Here is a 17,300-nt window from a genome sequence, read left to right as displayed (position 1 = left end):
TTACCGAAAAGGTCAATTCCCTTTCATTTTCAATCTGTCTGTTTGTTGTAATCCTTTACATTAGAGAACAATGGGCTATTCCAGAAATTAATGGCACCCCCTAAAGAAGACATGTCAATTTGTACCATAAATTTTGGGAATTCCCAGACCAAAATTTACATCTGTTATGTTGGTTACAGAATCATCAAAAGACAAACATTATAAGCAAACAACACAACTTTTGTTTTAAACTGTCAAATATATTTTTTAATATTGCATGGAAAAGCTCAATTAGGGCTCATATTGAAATTCCCTTACACAGGAAGGTGTGCGCCATCCTGCAGCTTTCCTGTGCTAGCCTTCTTTGTTAAAATCCTGGGCAGGGTGTATCACTGATGCATATAATCCATCCGTTTTATGACCGAGCTTTCCTGAGGCGCGCGCTTAGCGAGGGGAATCCTGCCTTCTTTCTGTGTGAAAACATGGTAGGGTATTTCAATATGAGCCCTTAATACAACATGTTTTCTGTATGCAAATTATTCATACATGTACATTCATTCATCACATTTCTGACACAATAAAGGATACACAAATCAATGGGATATACATGAGTAGCAGTAGCAATATCGAGGGGTCAGAGCCAAAAGGCCCTAAGTGCATTTTTGGTCAAAATGAGATTTGGGTACCAAAATAAACCATACAACACTGGGCACCTTCTGAATTTATAGCCATAATGAAGATATAGCCACAGAAACTGTTATCAGCAAAAATGTAAAGCCCTAAGTGTATTACTGCACAATACCTGAACCATGGGGCTTCGGCAGTTTAATGTGGTATACCACCGATGTCACAAGTTTCGTACTTTTTCTCTTTCATGTGACATCACCCCGGAGGTTACACTTTTGTTTCGAGATATTTAATGTAGAAAAGACCCCAACTATGAATATGGACCTGGGTCGTTTAAAGGAAATTATTGACCTGGGGCATATGAGGAGTGTCACCCCTGGTTGAGAAAATATTTTTCTCTTTCATTTGACACCACTCGGGGTCATACCTTCTTGGCATTTTGAGATATGAGAAGGTCCCCCATAATATGAATATTGACCCGGTAGGGAAATTATTTCGGACGACCTAAATATTGTAATTTTAGGGACGCACCATTAGATTCTCAGGGGGGCATGGGAGTTTGGGTCAGGCAGAATTTTTTTTTTTCGCCGGCCAATTTTTTTTTTGCCGCCTTCGGCAGCGGAGTATTTATTTTTCAATTTTAATGTATACCTTTATACAAAGTTGGGTAGGGGAAAATTTTTTTTTTACTCATCAGTGAGGCAAATTTTTTTTTTCGTCTCACTAGTAGGCAAAGTTTTTTTTTTCCGTCTCACTAGTGGGCGAAGTTGTTTTTTTCAAAATCTAATTGTGCGCCCCTTAGGGGGTTTGGGTCTACTTTCTACAAAAAATCTGCACAAGCACACTTCTCTTCAAAGGTCTACTTTTTTTAGAAGTCCTGCACCCCTCCCAAAATAAATCCTACGCACAGGCCTGTAGTCCATGATGGGATATAAATGTATGTAGACATTATTTTTTGAAATAAAAACTGGCTATATTGTAGCTGTCTAGAGTTATGACAAGAAATTCAGAGATTTGTGGGGAACATACTTCAGTACACGGGGGAAAGTTTAACATGACAAACCTTTTCAGCCTTCAAATATCTATACCATGTGTAAAGGACCATTTAATATTTATGCCAGGGGGAGTGGGAGTTTCAACAAAAAAAAAAGACAAAATCATTTTGCATTCCTCCTCACAATTTTCGGATTCCCCCCTTGTTTTCCACTTTTCTCCATTTAAAACTTAACAATCCCCCCAAAATTTTGGAAATCCCCCTTAAAACTGCCACTCACCCTCCTGGCATAAATATTGAATGGTCCCTTATACAATGCAGATGGATTAGAGTCCGAAGTTTACCATTTTCTAAAATCCATTTTCCGTGTTGTAATCCGTGTTGTAAAATTTGTAAATCCGTGTCTCATGAATAAAGCATAAAATGTATAATTGGAATATTCTCACGATAATAAGCTATAATATGCCGACTGTTACGATGTTTGGAGGGATATAGCGAGTTCATGCCTAGACCCTCCCTCGGGTCCGTGGAGAACGACTGGTAATGTAGATTACATAGCATTAAAAATCAAATCAGCGCTCAATGGACTTTCGCGTTCACTTATAATTAGACCCTCCCTCGGGTCCATGGAGAACGACTGGTAATGTAGATTACATAGCATCAGCGCTCAATGGACTTTCGCGTTCACTTATGGGCGTATTACACTAAATCACTGCGCGAAAGGTGCAATGGTGATGAGTTCCGGTTAAACGTATATGGCTACTGGAGACAACGTGGTGTCCTTAGGGACCATGTTCTTCGTGAGGTTGACATGTTCTGATTTAAATGAAAGATGCTAGCCTATTAATGACTAAAATAGATATGAAATTATACAAATCGATTTCACAAGAAAAGTAGGCCCTGTCCGAATTACTGCTAACGGAACAAGTTTTAATGTTAGTTTTGGTGTTGAAATAGCGGCGTCGCTTTTCAACATTTTTAATAAAAACTGATTCTATAAAGTTCCCCAAAATTGAAGCTTAAATAAAATTTCAGTCCTTAATTAATACAGGGATGACGTAAAAAAGTGACAAATATTGTCACGCCTGGTAGAAAACGCCGTTTGAAAAAGTTGATTTTTACGTGCTTTTCAATGGAGAAGTTATTTGGTGGTTTACGCCCTTATAATACGAGTATATTTCTATATTGCTGCATGGTTGACTGTGGTGGGTGTAATTAGTGGCGTCGATTTGTGGATGAAGAGGAATGGGTTTTTGGCATTGAAGAAAATAAGGGGGGGAGTTGGCATTTTTTTCATAGGGCATTACGTAATTATTTATTGTTACGTTCCAGAGTGAACCACCGAGACTGTAACCTAAATGAGGGTGGGCGCCGTGGTGGGAGAAATAAGAGGCGTCAATGTGTGGATGAAGAGGAATGGGTTTTGGCATTGAAGAAAATAAGGGGGAGTTGGCATTTTTTTCATAGGGCATTACGTAATTATTTATTGTTACATTATCCAGAGATGGAACCGAACCGAGACTGGGGGCCAGTCTAGTTCATGCCTTGGTAATATACCTTTATTTCGGTATTATTAAACAGTATTTTGATCATAAAAATTGACACACACAACTCTTGATTGTTTTTAACATTTATTCTCTTATCTTTTAACAATTTTTGTCACATCATACAAAAATGTAATTTTCCGTGTTGTACCTCCGATTCCGTGATTTTTTTCCGTTTTCAAAACGGAAAACTTCGGACTCTAAGATAGATGCAAAACTTTACATAACTATTACAGTTGCAATTCATTTCATTTCACCGTACACAATTATTGCTTAAAAGTCATTTAATTTCAGATCAAGACTATTATACATGTGTATCATTTTTACAACTGTTTTTTGGAATAATTCTGGTATACCCTGCACACAAGTATAACCCTAACCCTAATCTTAACCCCAAACCCTAACCCTAAAATACATGGCACGCAGGGTAAACCAGAATTGTAATTGAAACACAGGGTGCGCAGGGTTAACCAAAATTGTACACATTTCTGAAATTTCATTTCATTTCACTGTTTCATTTTCATTTTTTACTTGAACCATGAAGGGGATTGTTAAGTTTTTGATGGAGAAAAAGGGGTAAACAAGGGGGTATCAGAAAATTGTGAGTGGACGCGAGGGAGGAATGTACCATATTCGAACTAATTAGCAGCATTAGCATTGGACTAAAACCCTAAGTGTACTTATTCTGAATTGCACTGTGTGTAACATTACCTATACCATATTGGTTTGTCTTGCATGGAGAATAAAATAGTGAACCCACAGCGTTTTTCAGCAAAGACCCAAGGGCTGTGCAATAATTATGAGCCCCCCCCCCGGGGTAAAATTTCCAAACGGCTTGCCAAAATCACGTGCCCCCTCGGCCCGCCAAAAATCGCTTGCACCCCTTTTCGCCCGCCAAAAATCTTTGCCCCCCTTGAACATTCAAAATTTTTGGGATCCCAATTTGCAAACCCTAAATGGTCTAGATGTATGTTGCGAGTGCAGCGAGCAGGAAAATTTGCATATTTAAGCATTTCCGTACTGTTTTCCTAAGCCTTTTTAGAACGTTTTATTAAAAAGGCGCTTCATGAATGTGTGCCAAAAATCGCTTGCCCCCCCCCGTTCGGCTCGCCAAACATTTCTTGCCCCCCAATTTTACCCGCCCCCCAGGGCTCATAATTATTGCACAGCCCCCAATATCAAACAATATTTGTGACACGATCTGGTCAAAGGAGGCATTTTTGAACATTGAGTTACTGTGATTATTACATACCTACAATAGGCTATCTGTATTATTTACTGAAAACACCAAAGGTCTAGTATACTTGTTTCTAAAGTTATGCAAGTTTTTGATGCCTATTTTCTTATGTATTTCATTGTTTTTTACTCCATATTTTTACCTTTATCTCAGTTTCAAATTTGCCGCCTTTGGCCCCCATGGACCAGATTATGTCACATTTAAAGTGTCACAAACGTTTGTGCGCACAGTACTTAGCATACAATGTATGTTAACTTATCGGCACAATACATGAACTCACACAATGCAAACAAGCATGGACTTTAGATCAAAAGTGCTGCAAAATAATCCAGAGACACACTATTTTGTCCTCCATGAGTGATACCCAAACATGGTGCACAGTGTCAACACCCTATATTATAAATATTTTTTTTCATACAGCTCCATACTCCGTTGGTGAAATCAATATTCTATTATTGACATAGATAAAGAAAGTTTACATATGCATTGTGATATACATGTGTGATCGAATATTATTCTATTATACAAGCACCTGGATCTTAAATGTGTTCCTTTATATAATTGTAATTCTCAAAATTAAATATATCACAATTTTAACTTCCAAAAATGCAGTAAAAATGTATCCAGAGCAAACAGCAATGGCCGCTAATTAGTGTATTTAATTTCAAGTTAGTGTATTAAAAACAAAACCTGGGTTTTACCTGAAAACAAATCGAATTTTCTTGTAATAGCAACACCATATGGGATACTAGAGCATGCGCAAATCGTAATAATGTGTAGAATAGAACTTGGTGGTATCTCATATGATAGTCGTACTATGCTTAGCCTGAGTCGCTTAGCCTATCTCGAACAAAATCGCCATGCGTAGCTATTGAAAAACGAGAGGATTCGCCGTACTATCACGGCAATTTTTGACACGAAGATATAGGGATGATGACACTGTGTGGTGGAGTTGGTATTCCTTGCATCTAATCTCTTTGCCTACTGCATACTGCCTACCCAACAAACACAAACGTTTTACAGAAAACAGAGTTTTGGAATTTTACAGAAAACAGAGTTTTGGAATCTAATACGGGAACCTACTATTTGCAACTATTGCGACGTTGCGTCTGGAACCACCAGACTTCAACAGGCAGCTGACCCATTTTACTGAAAACATTTCAATGTTGGGTTATATAAAGATGTTATTCAGAATATAATTCTAAATAATATTTAGAAAACATTTTTGAAACTTGATGCAAAACATTTTAATATACCGTAATGTTAAAAGTGTTGACAAAATATTTTGCAAAAATGTTTGCCAAAAGATATTTTGCGAAAACATTTTGACAACATTCTTAAAATGTTGTAGTGGTTTTTCACATAAACCGTTTTCAAAATGTTTTTGTGACCTTTAAAGGTTAAAAATTATGAACTTTTGAATTTGTGTTTTCACAGTTATCATGAAGGGTTTTAGAGTCAAAATATGACTGATTTACTTGCTTCTAATGGGGGCAAAAATAATGTCAATACTTATTTAGGGTATGAAACTGCACTTGTCATACTTGTTTAGGGGTGCATTTTCAGACCTCGTAAATACTTGTTTTATAGGGTGCTATTTGAAACTTCGTGGCCACGCATGATACCCCCTTCTTGTCAATGACCAGTGGCCCCCGGGGTTCTAACGAATGTTTGATGACATAAAATCAATAATATGTTACGTATAATATCTGGTAGAAATATATTATTGATTTTACGTCATCAAATATTTGTTAGAAATTAAACATTACTGAAAATATAATGGCAATAGATTAAATAACGTAGATATGTTACATACAATATTGTATGTCTAATAAAAAGTCTGCATACTGCTTTACTCTAAATCAAACTCTTAAATTGCAACTCTAACTCCAACTTCTATGTTAACTCTAAATCGAACTCTAAATGTAACTCTAACTCCAACTCTAACTCTAACTCCAACTCGAACTCATAAAATGCATTTACTCTGCATAGATACTACATGTACAAGGTTATATTGTTAGATTGACTGTTACTCTTAGTGAAATGTTTAGTTCAATTTGTTTATTTACACTCAAATTTATTAGAATTTTACAATACAATTTTTGTAACAACTAAAAAACAAAAGCTAATTACAATTCAATGTACAAATTACATGCATTTCATTTCAATCAGCGAATATCCAATAGGAATTTTTTCTTTTGAGTACTATAGGCAGGTCCAATATTTAGAGAAGTGGATGCTAACAACTCTGATAAAAATTTACAAATGAGGTACCTCCGCCCCATACTGAGTGTATCACTTTTAGATACGATGAGAAATTATGAGTTATGTACAACGCTTAATGTCACCACAACAATAACAGGTGTGACCAAATGGGCTATTCCAGTTGAAATCCACACTACCCCTGTGGAAGATTTTGAAAATATCATTCACAGGGAGAGTATGAATTTCAAATGGAATGAACACATTAGCAACTCCTTTTGAAACTCAGGCTCCCTCTGTGGAAGATTCAGGTTGAATCTTTCTTAGAGGGTGTATGAAATTCAAATGGAGCTGACTAATGTGCTAATATTTCCAAAATCTTCCACAGGGGTAGTGGAGTTCAAATGGAATAGCCCAATGGTAGACTTCCCATTAAAGTTCCCAAGCAAGTTGAACATTATAAGGATTTTACCAAACCTACAGGAACAGGCCATCCACAACTGAACCTATCTCCCACTACTTAAAGCAGAGCAGATAGCTTAACAATCAACTGGAAAAGAGATGTACTCACAAATGCTAGGGAACTTCCAGTTCTATAATGCTATTATGTCAAAGTCAAGTGAGTCAAAAGTCATGTTCTGGATGACAACATTGAAACCTGTGATGTTTTCCCTGTGATTGACCAAATTGCATACTTGTCCACAGGGGGTGAAAACCAGGAGAAGGGCACTAAATGGTTGAATACTAAATGGTTAAAAATCTGGTTCCATTTTGATATGAGAAGCAGAGTGTGATTCAAATTCTGGAATTTCCCATGGTCTTTCTGAAGTTGTTTCTGTTGGTCTCTTTGCATGCGTTTCTGATGGTGTCTCTAGTGATGTTTCCTCTACAGGTGTTTCTATTGTTGTTTTTTTCTTATGCTGTTTCCGATGCTCTTGAATCAGTTGCATTGTTGTCTTCCCACAACAATCACACCTGTACGCTAATATTGCTTCTGGAGTATTTAACTCCACATCTAAACAATAACCATGGTCGTGGTCCACTGATTCTGGAATAATGGAGTTATTTTCATCACTCTGCATCTCGTTATTATGGGCATTTTGAACTTTATTACTGAACAAAGGATCCTGTTTGGAAGGTCTTTTTTCAATATTAATCATTATGTTGCACCCACATGGGCTAGCTACACAAGTAGGTTTATCTGTGTCTACTGCGTCAAATTTGATACTTTTGATAGGGACCCATTCGTTCTTTTTCTTTTGAGAGCTAGACAAACTACTTTGAGGTGACCTTCTCTTTGAACGGTCTCTTTTTTTTGCTTTCGGATTGCTCCCTCCAGCTTGATTTGCTGATCCAATACCTGTATCAGCCTCAACTTTTGTTACTTTAGTGGTGTTATCTATGCTAGCTTCATTTACTGAATCAACTTTCCTCTCACCAGACTGAACCGAACTGAACTGATGTGTCTCCACCTTCTCACCAACCACAGCTTGCTTTGCCTGTAACTTTTGTCTCAACGCATTACTGTCTTTGCTTTTTTTAATATGACATCGTTTCACATGATCCCTTAAACTCTGCTTCAGAAGAAATGTTTTTCAAGCACTGATTGCACTTTTTGCGATTTCACTCCCAAGTGGCGGAGCATACAGTTTTTCCTGCACTGCGCACTCTTGAAGCGTTTATTGCAGGTAGGGCATTGGAAAGGTTGCTCACCAGAGTGTATCAATTTGTGCTTCTTCATGTCGCTCCTTTTATACGTTCTATGATCGCATTGATCGCATGTGAAGTTTTTCTCTCCTTTATGCACCTTCATGTGGTACGCCAACGAAGAAGGACAACTGTAGACTTTATTGCATAACTCACATTTTATATTCAAAGCTTCCTTCTCTACATTCTTCACCTTCTCTGCTGCAACATCCGGTGCGATTTTGTGCTCATCTACGAGGTGATTCTGTAAATCGATAGTCGTTTTGAATGTTTTCTCGCACATTTTGCACGTAGCTCCTTCAACAGCAACACACCCAAAACACATGTGCATATAGAAGGATGAATAACTTGAAAATTTCTTTCGGCAAAGATAACAAATCTGATCAAATTCATCAAATTCTGTGCAAACGTCCCAATTCCCTAACTCCGACTTTTGAGCATGTTTGCTTGATATCACATGCTTTTTAAGACCTGTTTTTGAACTGTAACGCAACCTGCACACATCACACCTAAACGGTACCAAAGTCGGATGGGTAAACTTATGCGAGTTCAAATCTTCAACTTTTTCAAATTTCTCCGTGCACGCGATACACTGAACAGGTTTACTCTCTTTGTGCACCGATTTCAAATGTCTGTAGTACAAGCGATTGGACGAGAAGGCGAGTTTGCATTTCTGACACTTCCTGTTGATTGTTGGTTTCCTCCGCACCTGTTCGCTGATATTGTGCACTTTTTCCATGTGAACCCTCAAATTGCACTTCCATTTCATGGTACTACCACACAGTTCGCAGGTGTATTTGATGCCTTCATGTTCTGCCTCTATGTGTGTCTGTAAATGCTGTGGCTGATGGTACACCTTACCGCATTTGTGACACTGGTAATACGCAGGGTTAAGATATTCTTGAACTTTTGAAAACGACTCGGTGTTGGATTCTTCTCCTCCCTTCTCGTTGTTTTCTTCTAGCATCGTACTCGAGGAACTGGAAGTCATTTCTTGTGTCTCTTGCTCTGGTTGGTGATTGGAGAGTAGAAAATCGGTCTCTTGGAGCTGTCCTTGTGGCATAGTGTTAGACTCTGGTAATTGGACACAAGCTGAATCTGCATGCTCCGAGTTGATTGGTAGGATTCTTGGATCACAATCGCCATCAAACACAGAATTCGGCTCCATTTTAGTAGCGATTATCTATATGTTACAGCTGAAAAAAGAAAACAAAACATGTAAACATGATTAGAAACAGTACATGGAAATTGGACATGATAGATGGACCACGGTTTTTAGGGTCTCATGAGGGAGAGATACTCTATATTAGTTCTGAAACAATTTTTGAGACGCCATACATGTACATGTAGATTTCAAATTATACAGATTATGGGACCCAACTGGAGTCTACTGGACCCCATCATTTTTAGCCCTACATGTAGCAGAAACCCTGCAATGGTCTAATACAAGCATCGGATTGAAATACGGTACTGATTTTCTTTGTTTGATCCCACTTGTTTGGCTCGTAATTAAAAGGTGATATATCTGATAGTGCAAACAAACATTTTGTGGAAAAAAATCTTATTAAAAAAAATGATATTGCTTCCAAATGGAATGATAAATTTTATATTAAAAGCAAGTGAAAAACAAACTCTAGTGGATTAAAATCTTCTAACAGGTTATAAAGGTGATGAATGTCACAAGATTTTACTCATTTATCCATATAGGTGGGTGTCTGAAGAGGATCCTCTTGAGAAGTTTAAAAATTTTGCAAATCAAAGGCCCAATTGAAGCCATTTGGTAGGCAGATGTTTTTGACAGTTGACACTAAATTGTGTAAAATTTTAGTTGGGGAAAAAAAAGAAAGAAAAGAGGGGGTCATCAGGTACAGTATTCGACTTCAGAAAAGGGAGCCTATAATGTATTATGTCCATGTCACTTCTGAATTTGAGTTAGCCAGAAACACTCAGTCTTCTTCACTACGATTTCTACCCGGGATTATACTACTGGTATCCACGTACAATACGTCTGGGGCGTGGGGTAAAACAATTTCAGGGCACATAGTAAAATTTGCTCGAGAAGTCTAGCCAAGAATTTGCTCACCGATAGCTTCACATCCTAGGCTAGAGACCATTGCATTCAAAATCTGGTCGGATTTGCTGAAGCATGACAAAGCAATTGGAAGTTCAGAAGTAAACACAGCCGATTACGACATGCAATCGCATCAAAAATGTTGCTTAAATTACACTTCAGCAAAATTCGAATGCGTAACTATCATGTGGTCATGTTTTTGAGGTGGGCACCAAAAAAGGTGGAGCTGTCACATTTTCCCAATTTTTTTCTCTTCTTATTCCTATATTTTTGCTAAAATCCATCATGAAGAAATGGTTTTGGTCTTATTTTGAAGATAAATTATTGATTTAATGAAATAATAACAAATACAGTTGAACAAATGTATTAATTAATTACAACAGCAGAACAGCTTAATTAAGTTAATTAGTCAGGGGTGGAGCAGGAAGCGGAGGAGCTCTGTGTAATTCCAATGGGAAGTTGGTGTTCATTAAAATAAAATGTATGCACTTTGTTGCCTAGTAGAAGTAAAATGCATTTACATAATGTTAATCTTATTTTTTAACTTTCTATAACAACAATTGCCCAGTTAATCTTAATAAACTTAGTAATTAAGGGTTTAACAAGCTTTTAATTAATGCAGTGGAATGTGTGTCATGCAATACAATGGGCTTTAAATTTTGCATTCATGAAAAAAGGAATGAAAATAAATTTCATCTGCCATAAATATATCTTTTAAATTGTTTTATCTTTGAAATACCTATAAAATAAATCTTCTCAAAATAGATTATTACAGTGATACAGTCAAAGGATTTAATCTGATGACATATTGATCTCTGGTTATTGTTAAATAGTTTATTGATAGGCTAATTGTGCATGTACATGTATATGCCTACATGTACATCTACCATTGTTACAAATTATTTGCTGTATATTGATTTTTGGAACACTCTTTATGGGAATTGGATATTTAAATGTGATTTTATAGGAACTATATTTTGAATACATTTTCTAAATTTATACTACAATTAATGGCACTTAAGGAAATTTTACATTAAATCAAACAATTTAAAATACAACTTTTTTTACACCCTGTATAACACAATGGGCTTAACAATTAATAACAAATACATGTATAGTGCAAACTATATATTCAATGAAATGACTAATTATGTACATTCCAAATATCAAATTCATTTTCCAATTTAATATACTATGTAGAAATATTGGAGAGGTATTTTTCAGTGGAATCCCCTGTATATTTTTTGGCACTCCCTGTATATCCACTCAAACTTTACAGATTTGCAATCCTGACAATATGCTTCCTAAAAATGTATACTTTTACATAGTTTCGGTGAAAACTTTTTGAAATATAATCAGAAATTATACAAAATTTAAGGAGTTGATTTTTGACAAATTGCAAGATGTGACACAATTGGGTCCCACCTCAAAAAATATGACCATGCAAATTCGAAGCTAGAGTTCTCGAGGACCGTAAAGTAAAATATATCTAGACCAAATTCTCATTTCCTACTTCTCCTCACATGACGGTTTACTCAAGAAGTCTAGCTTCGAATATACTCACCGGTAGCTTCACATTCGAGGCTAGAGTCCATATTGCTATTGAAATCGATGAAGTATGAAACCGTGTCCAGCAATGGAAGTTTGGATCACGAAGGATGATCGCATCAAAAATTTGGATTATAAAGTTATTTTGATGAGTCAACTTTTGAACAGTCCAAAATTTTGTTGAAGTGCAAATTCACCAATATTTTTGAAATGATCACCCTTCGTGATCAGCTGTGTTTACTTCTGAACATCCACTGTTACATGTAACTGTTTCACACAGTGTCATGCTTCAGCGAATCCAACTAGATTTTGAATGCAATGGTCTCACCGCCTCGATAAGGAAGCTCATCGTCTAGCACATTTGTGTGGCTAGACTTCTCGAGCAACAGACTGCATGTGGCAAAATCGGAATCGGAATGCAATGTGCATGCATGATGATGAATGATGAATCATGGTTATAAATTATACGTGGAAATGGAATCATACAGTATTCAGTAATGTAAATGTAATCTACCAAAACACGTTTCAAAACGTAAAAAGGGGCCAAGTTTAAAAAATATGACGTAGGCTATGTATTATCAAAAAAATTTTAAGGTTTATGTTTCATTATATTGCGTGTTCATAAAGAGTAGTAGAGTATTATATATACTTAGCAAATTGACTGTCTGTCAACCGGTTACATATTATAGGCCCTACATATCTGTACATACATTAAGGCGCAGGATCGCACAAGACGATGAAGAATTTAACAAAGTGAGTATTTGCTACTTTTGCTTAAATCAAAATACATTATAACGTCTTTACGGAAAAACTTCAATCAAGCACGAACATTAATTAATTTACTCTACAAAATGAACACTGACAACTAAGAAAACAAACAAGTAGCCTAAAGATGACTTCGTATGGGTCTTTAGAAACTTTCATAAATGGGACCAAGTTTAAAAAAGGGTGAAAAGCCACACAGGAAAGATTTTTAAAACTTGGCCCCTTTTTACGTTTTGAAACGTGTTTTGGTAGATATTAATTCTTTTTTTTGAGATAAAAAGATATTGCGCGGTAAGTGGTTCTTTGTAGCCATGCGAGGCGTAAGTAGTTGGATATCCATATTTCATGTTAAAGGTTCTTTATTCTATGGGCAAACTAGTTGGATATCCATATTTCGCGATGAGTGGTTTTTGAAGCTTCGAGGGCAAACTAGTTGGATATCCATATTTCATGGTTAGCAGTTCTTTTGTAGCCCTGCGGGCAAACTTGTTGGATATCCATATTTCGCGGTTTGTGGTTCTTTGTAGCCCCTGCGAAGCAAACTAGTTGGATATCCATATTTCGCGATGAGTGGTTTTTACAGCTTCGAGGGCAAACTAGTTGGATATCCATATTTCGCGGTTAGCAGTTTTTGTAACTTCTGGGCCTATGTTCGATATCCTCATTTCAGCGGTTAGTGGTTTTAAACGACCGTAACCACCCCAATCAGCTGCATGGGGTAAAAGAATTATTTAAAAATAATAGCTGAACCCTATAGTTCAGCCAGGGACTGGAAACGACATATTGATGACTATATATATAGAGTGTATTCAATAAACCCAAGCGGAACGAGAGCTGCTAAGTAACCGCTATCCGAACCATAAACACATGCATTATCAGACAACGCGTGTTCCATTTCCTCATAGCTTCTCACGTTGTACACACGTCAGTCGAATTTGGCGGTGTTGGTTTGTTAGCCCTCCAAGTTATAACATCGTTCACTTTGTGTTGAACATTTTATGTGGGCCGCACTGTAATAACATAAAGATCATTCTGATCAGTGTGATGATATCATTTCAAGAGGTCACTTCCCGATTAACATGATTAACCTAAACAGCCTATGTGGAAGAATTTTATGCATGAGCATTGAGCAACCACATCAATGATACAGTAATGAATACCCTCTATTGTTATCGGATTAATTTTTACGACCTTCGATTACATGGGAGTAGCAACGAGGACACAGTGTTTGATTTCACTCACATAATAGATCAATATTGACCTTCATCCAGCAAGGATCAGCCAAGCACTACAGTGGCCAAGCACGAAAGGTTTCTTGTTATCTCTTCAAGTATTTTTACCTTAGGTCTATAATCATAATGCAGGCCTAAATCCCGGGCGTAAATTAAGTGTACTGTTCGAGTAGGAGGATTTGTTTGATATTATTCTTGATTTTGAATAATATTAAAGTACCTGTTTGTTTCCATATATCGGTTATTAAAATTACAATTCACCACATACACATTCCAGTTTGCGAGAGGTTTATAATGAATAAATGAATAGGTGTTATTATTTCAATTATAATTATTTAGGGAGAGTGTTTTAGGATTTTGTTAGAAAAGGGATGATTGTTGGTCATGTTTATTTTATTGTTGTATGTATTTTCCTGTCATTTCCTGCAAACCTAATAAAGATATTTTGATAATTGAAAATAGTCTGTATCATAAATCGTAGAGGTTGAAAGAGTCAACAAGCGCCAGAAATTATAATTTGCCATGGAACTTCGGTCATATTTTATTTGAAATATAACTGGATGTTAGGGTCTGCATGCATGGTATGCATAGTATGATGATATACAGACACTGACCTTTCCCTAAAACTATTAAGCAGCAAGTTGTGTATCACACCCATCATGGGTTCGAACCCCTTTATTGTATTTTATTGTTAAACCTGAATAGCGTGATTACTTTTGAATGAGCGGCAACACACATATTTTGTTTGAGGATAGCTGGATCTATCTCCTTTTCCTCACATCTTCTCTGTAGTACAAAGCTGTCTTTTTATCTAGTGTTTAGACAATGTTTACTCAACCATTGCTATCAATGGATGTTGCCATTTTTGACGACTTCTAACTTTTGAAATGCCCAAAATGAATCAATAAAACTGTGTATAAGATATATTTGCGGGGATATTTGGGCGCGATTACAAAAAAATTAGAAAATAAATGGGCACTTCTGGGTTGGGTATCTATAGAGGCCCTGCATGAAATTATTGATTGGCTCCAAACAAAGAATTTGAACCGTGTCCTTCACCGTAGTTATGGCGGAGTACAGTCCATTCAATCAAATGTTGTCATCAACCTATTTGATCGTAGTGCAGGGTTATGTGTGTGAGACTAACTGTCACGGTAGATTGCAATCATGCTTTTGTTGAATGCATTTGAGTAGTCTGCCATATTTACGGGATGATACGTCACATGCAATGCCTCTATAGATTCTATAGAATTTAAGTATGATATATTTTCGATGGTAATATATTTTCACTTTCAAAGTTTGTAGTTTTCATAATTGCAATTTCTGAATATTATATAAAAAGCGGAATAAGTCTATAAATGTAAGAGTATCGGATCATTTTGAATGTTAATAAATCGTAAACGGCTTGGCGTGTAGACACCAGCGATATCAGGGATTGCCGCGATCCTTGCAGTAGCTTTTATGAATAGAATACAATAGTGGATACAATAGCGGATACAATAGCGGAACAATAGAGCTCTCTTACGGGTAAATAAACCTCTCGCGTTTTGCTAAATTTCACTTCTTCTTTTTCATGAACTTACCGTTATTTCATTAAGTAACCGTTATTTTTAAAACTTGGCAAAACCTCGACGCGAGGTTTTTAATCAAATGATGTATAAAGTTGCCATCAATCATCATGATTAATAATATCATTGACTAGTGCCGTACTATTACGCTATGTTTTGTATTCGGCGAGGATGACGATATTTACGAGGGGGTATCAAAAAGTTTTAGAAATCGTCCAGAAGTGAAAGGGCTATATCAATGAAATTTTGTCAGTGCAATCACTGGTCCTTATGTACACTATGATGCAAAAATGGTCTCATAAGAATGTTTACTTTTTTTTACAGGCGCTAGATGTCAGTACCTGCCTATGTAACCGCATAACCAGCAAAATGGAGAAAATTGAGGCATGTAGCATGATTAAGTTCCATTTTAAGGGTTACAGTGCCCAAAAAATCTGTGATGAAATAAAAATTCATTTTCCAAAAAGCAACAGTGACAATATCACAATCACCACCGAAGATAACTTTCATTTCATCATCGATTTTCTAGGCATTGCAACCCTTCAAATGCAGGATCTTAATAACGCTGCTTGCCTCAATTTTCTCAATCTTGCAGTTTATGCGCAGTAACTGGGGCAGCAGGTTATTAGCATCTAGCGTCGCCTGTAAAAAAAGTAAACATACTTATGAGACCATTTTTGCACCATAGTGTACATAAGGACCAGTAATTGAACTGACAAAATTTCATTGATATAGCTCTTTCACTTCTGGGCGATTTCTAAAACTTTTTGATACCCCCTCGTACATCCTGAACTTGCAAACGGCCATAATGTGTTTTACTTGATATTTTTCACCCCTAAATAATCTTGTATAATTCCCTGCAATACCCTATTTGTGATAATAACTTACTTATCTCTCGAGCTAATACTTCAAGCTTCTGGATGGGCACTGAAATGTGCAAAAAAAAATCCAATTTCTTGCGCTCTCACCTTCGAAATTTCCTGCTCATCGCGAATCTTGTTTGCATGGACAACAGAAATAAATATGGCCGACCCCGCATTTAGCATTAGTCTTCAACTGCTACGCACGGTCATAATGAGAAATGGCCATTTCGTTCCACTATGTTTACTAGCTTCAAAATCGGGGCCGGAAGACTTAGGCTAAAACTAACTTTATACTACATCGCTAAGCGATAGCGATTTTTTTTGGCCAATGAGGTAGATTGTTATATTGGAAAAAGCGCGTATCTCATTGGTCAAGTACTGATCGGCGATGGAGTATAAATTCAGCTTAGCTGCGCATGCTCATATGCCAGTTTAAAATTAAATACTCGAGCATGCGACGAGAGAAACTGCGCTGAAAACGTAACTACAAATTGTTTTTTTTTAAGGAATGCATTGCGTCGATTGTACACCCAAACCTCGTATTATATACAAGCAACAATTTGGAGTGGTTCATAAATGCAGGTGAGACAAATTCAACAAAAAGTGACATAAATACGGTGAAATACCACCATGGACTTTAGCATTGTAACCACTTCAGTCGCTATACAGATGTTGTATTGCGACTGATTATTCGGTAGTAATCATTGACATGCATCAGTCAGTCTAAATTTGGGTGATGCCATGGGCCAGGCTATAACGAGCCCAGGCACGGCTTAGAGCACACTGATTTGTTTGCTCTGTACACTCAAAATATGTTCTTACCGTTCACATTCTGTAAAACTCCCCTTTGTAGCTTGATACATCTAAATAGTGCATGTGAGATTATATTTTTCAGCTCAATTTTTTGTTGCTAAACACAGCTCGTGTGCAATGAATGTTTTCGATAGAAAATTCCTGTTTTCA

General features: G+C 36.7%; 1 protein-coding gene across 1 annotated transcript; it reads right to left on the bottom strand.

Moving 5' to 3' along the window:
• Positions 1–5,781: 5,781 nt before the first annotated feature.
• On the bottom strand, positions 5,782–17,249 carry LOC140161048 (zinc finger protein 711-like). Its single transcript, XM_072184429.1, has 2 exons — positions 17,160–17,249; positions 5,782–9,486 (listed from the first exon to the last, which is right to left on the bottom strand). The coding sequence occupies exon 2, from the start codon at positions 9,456–9,458 to the stop codon at positions 8,163–8,165; it is 1,296 nt and encodes a 431-aa protein (XP_072040530.1). The 5' UTR covers positions 9,459–9,486; positions 17,160–17,249; the 3' UTR covers positions 5,782–8,162.
• Positions 17,250–17,300: the final 51 nt, after the last annotated feature.

Source organism: Amphiura filiformis, chromosome 9 (genome assembly GCF_039555335.1).
Source record: "Amphiura filiformis chromosome 9, Afil_fr2py, whole genome shotgun sequence".
Taxonomy (NCBI): Eukaryota; Metazoa; Echinodermata; class Ophiuroidea; order Amphilepidida; family Amphiuridae; genus Amphiura; species Amphiura filiformis.
The sequence above is the reverse complement of the archived record's forward strand: the minus strand, read 5'-3'. Positions and strand labels throughout refer to the sequence as shown.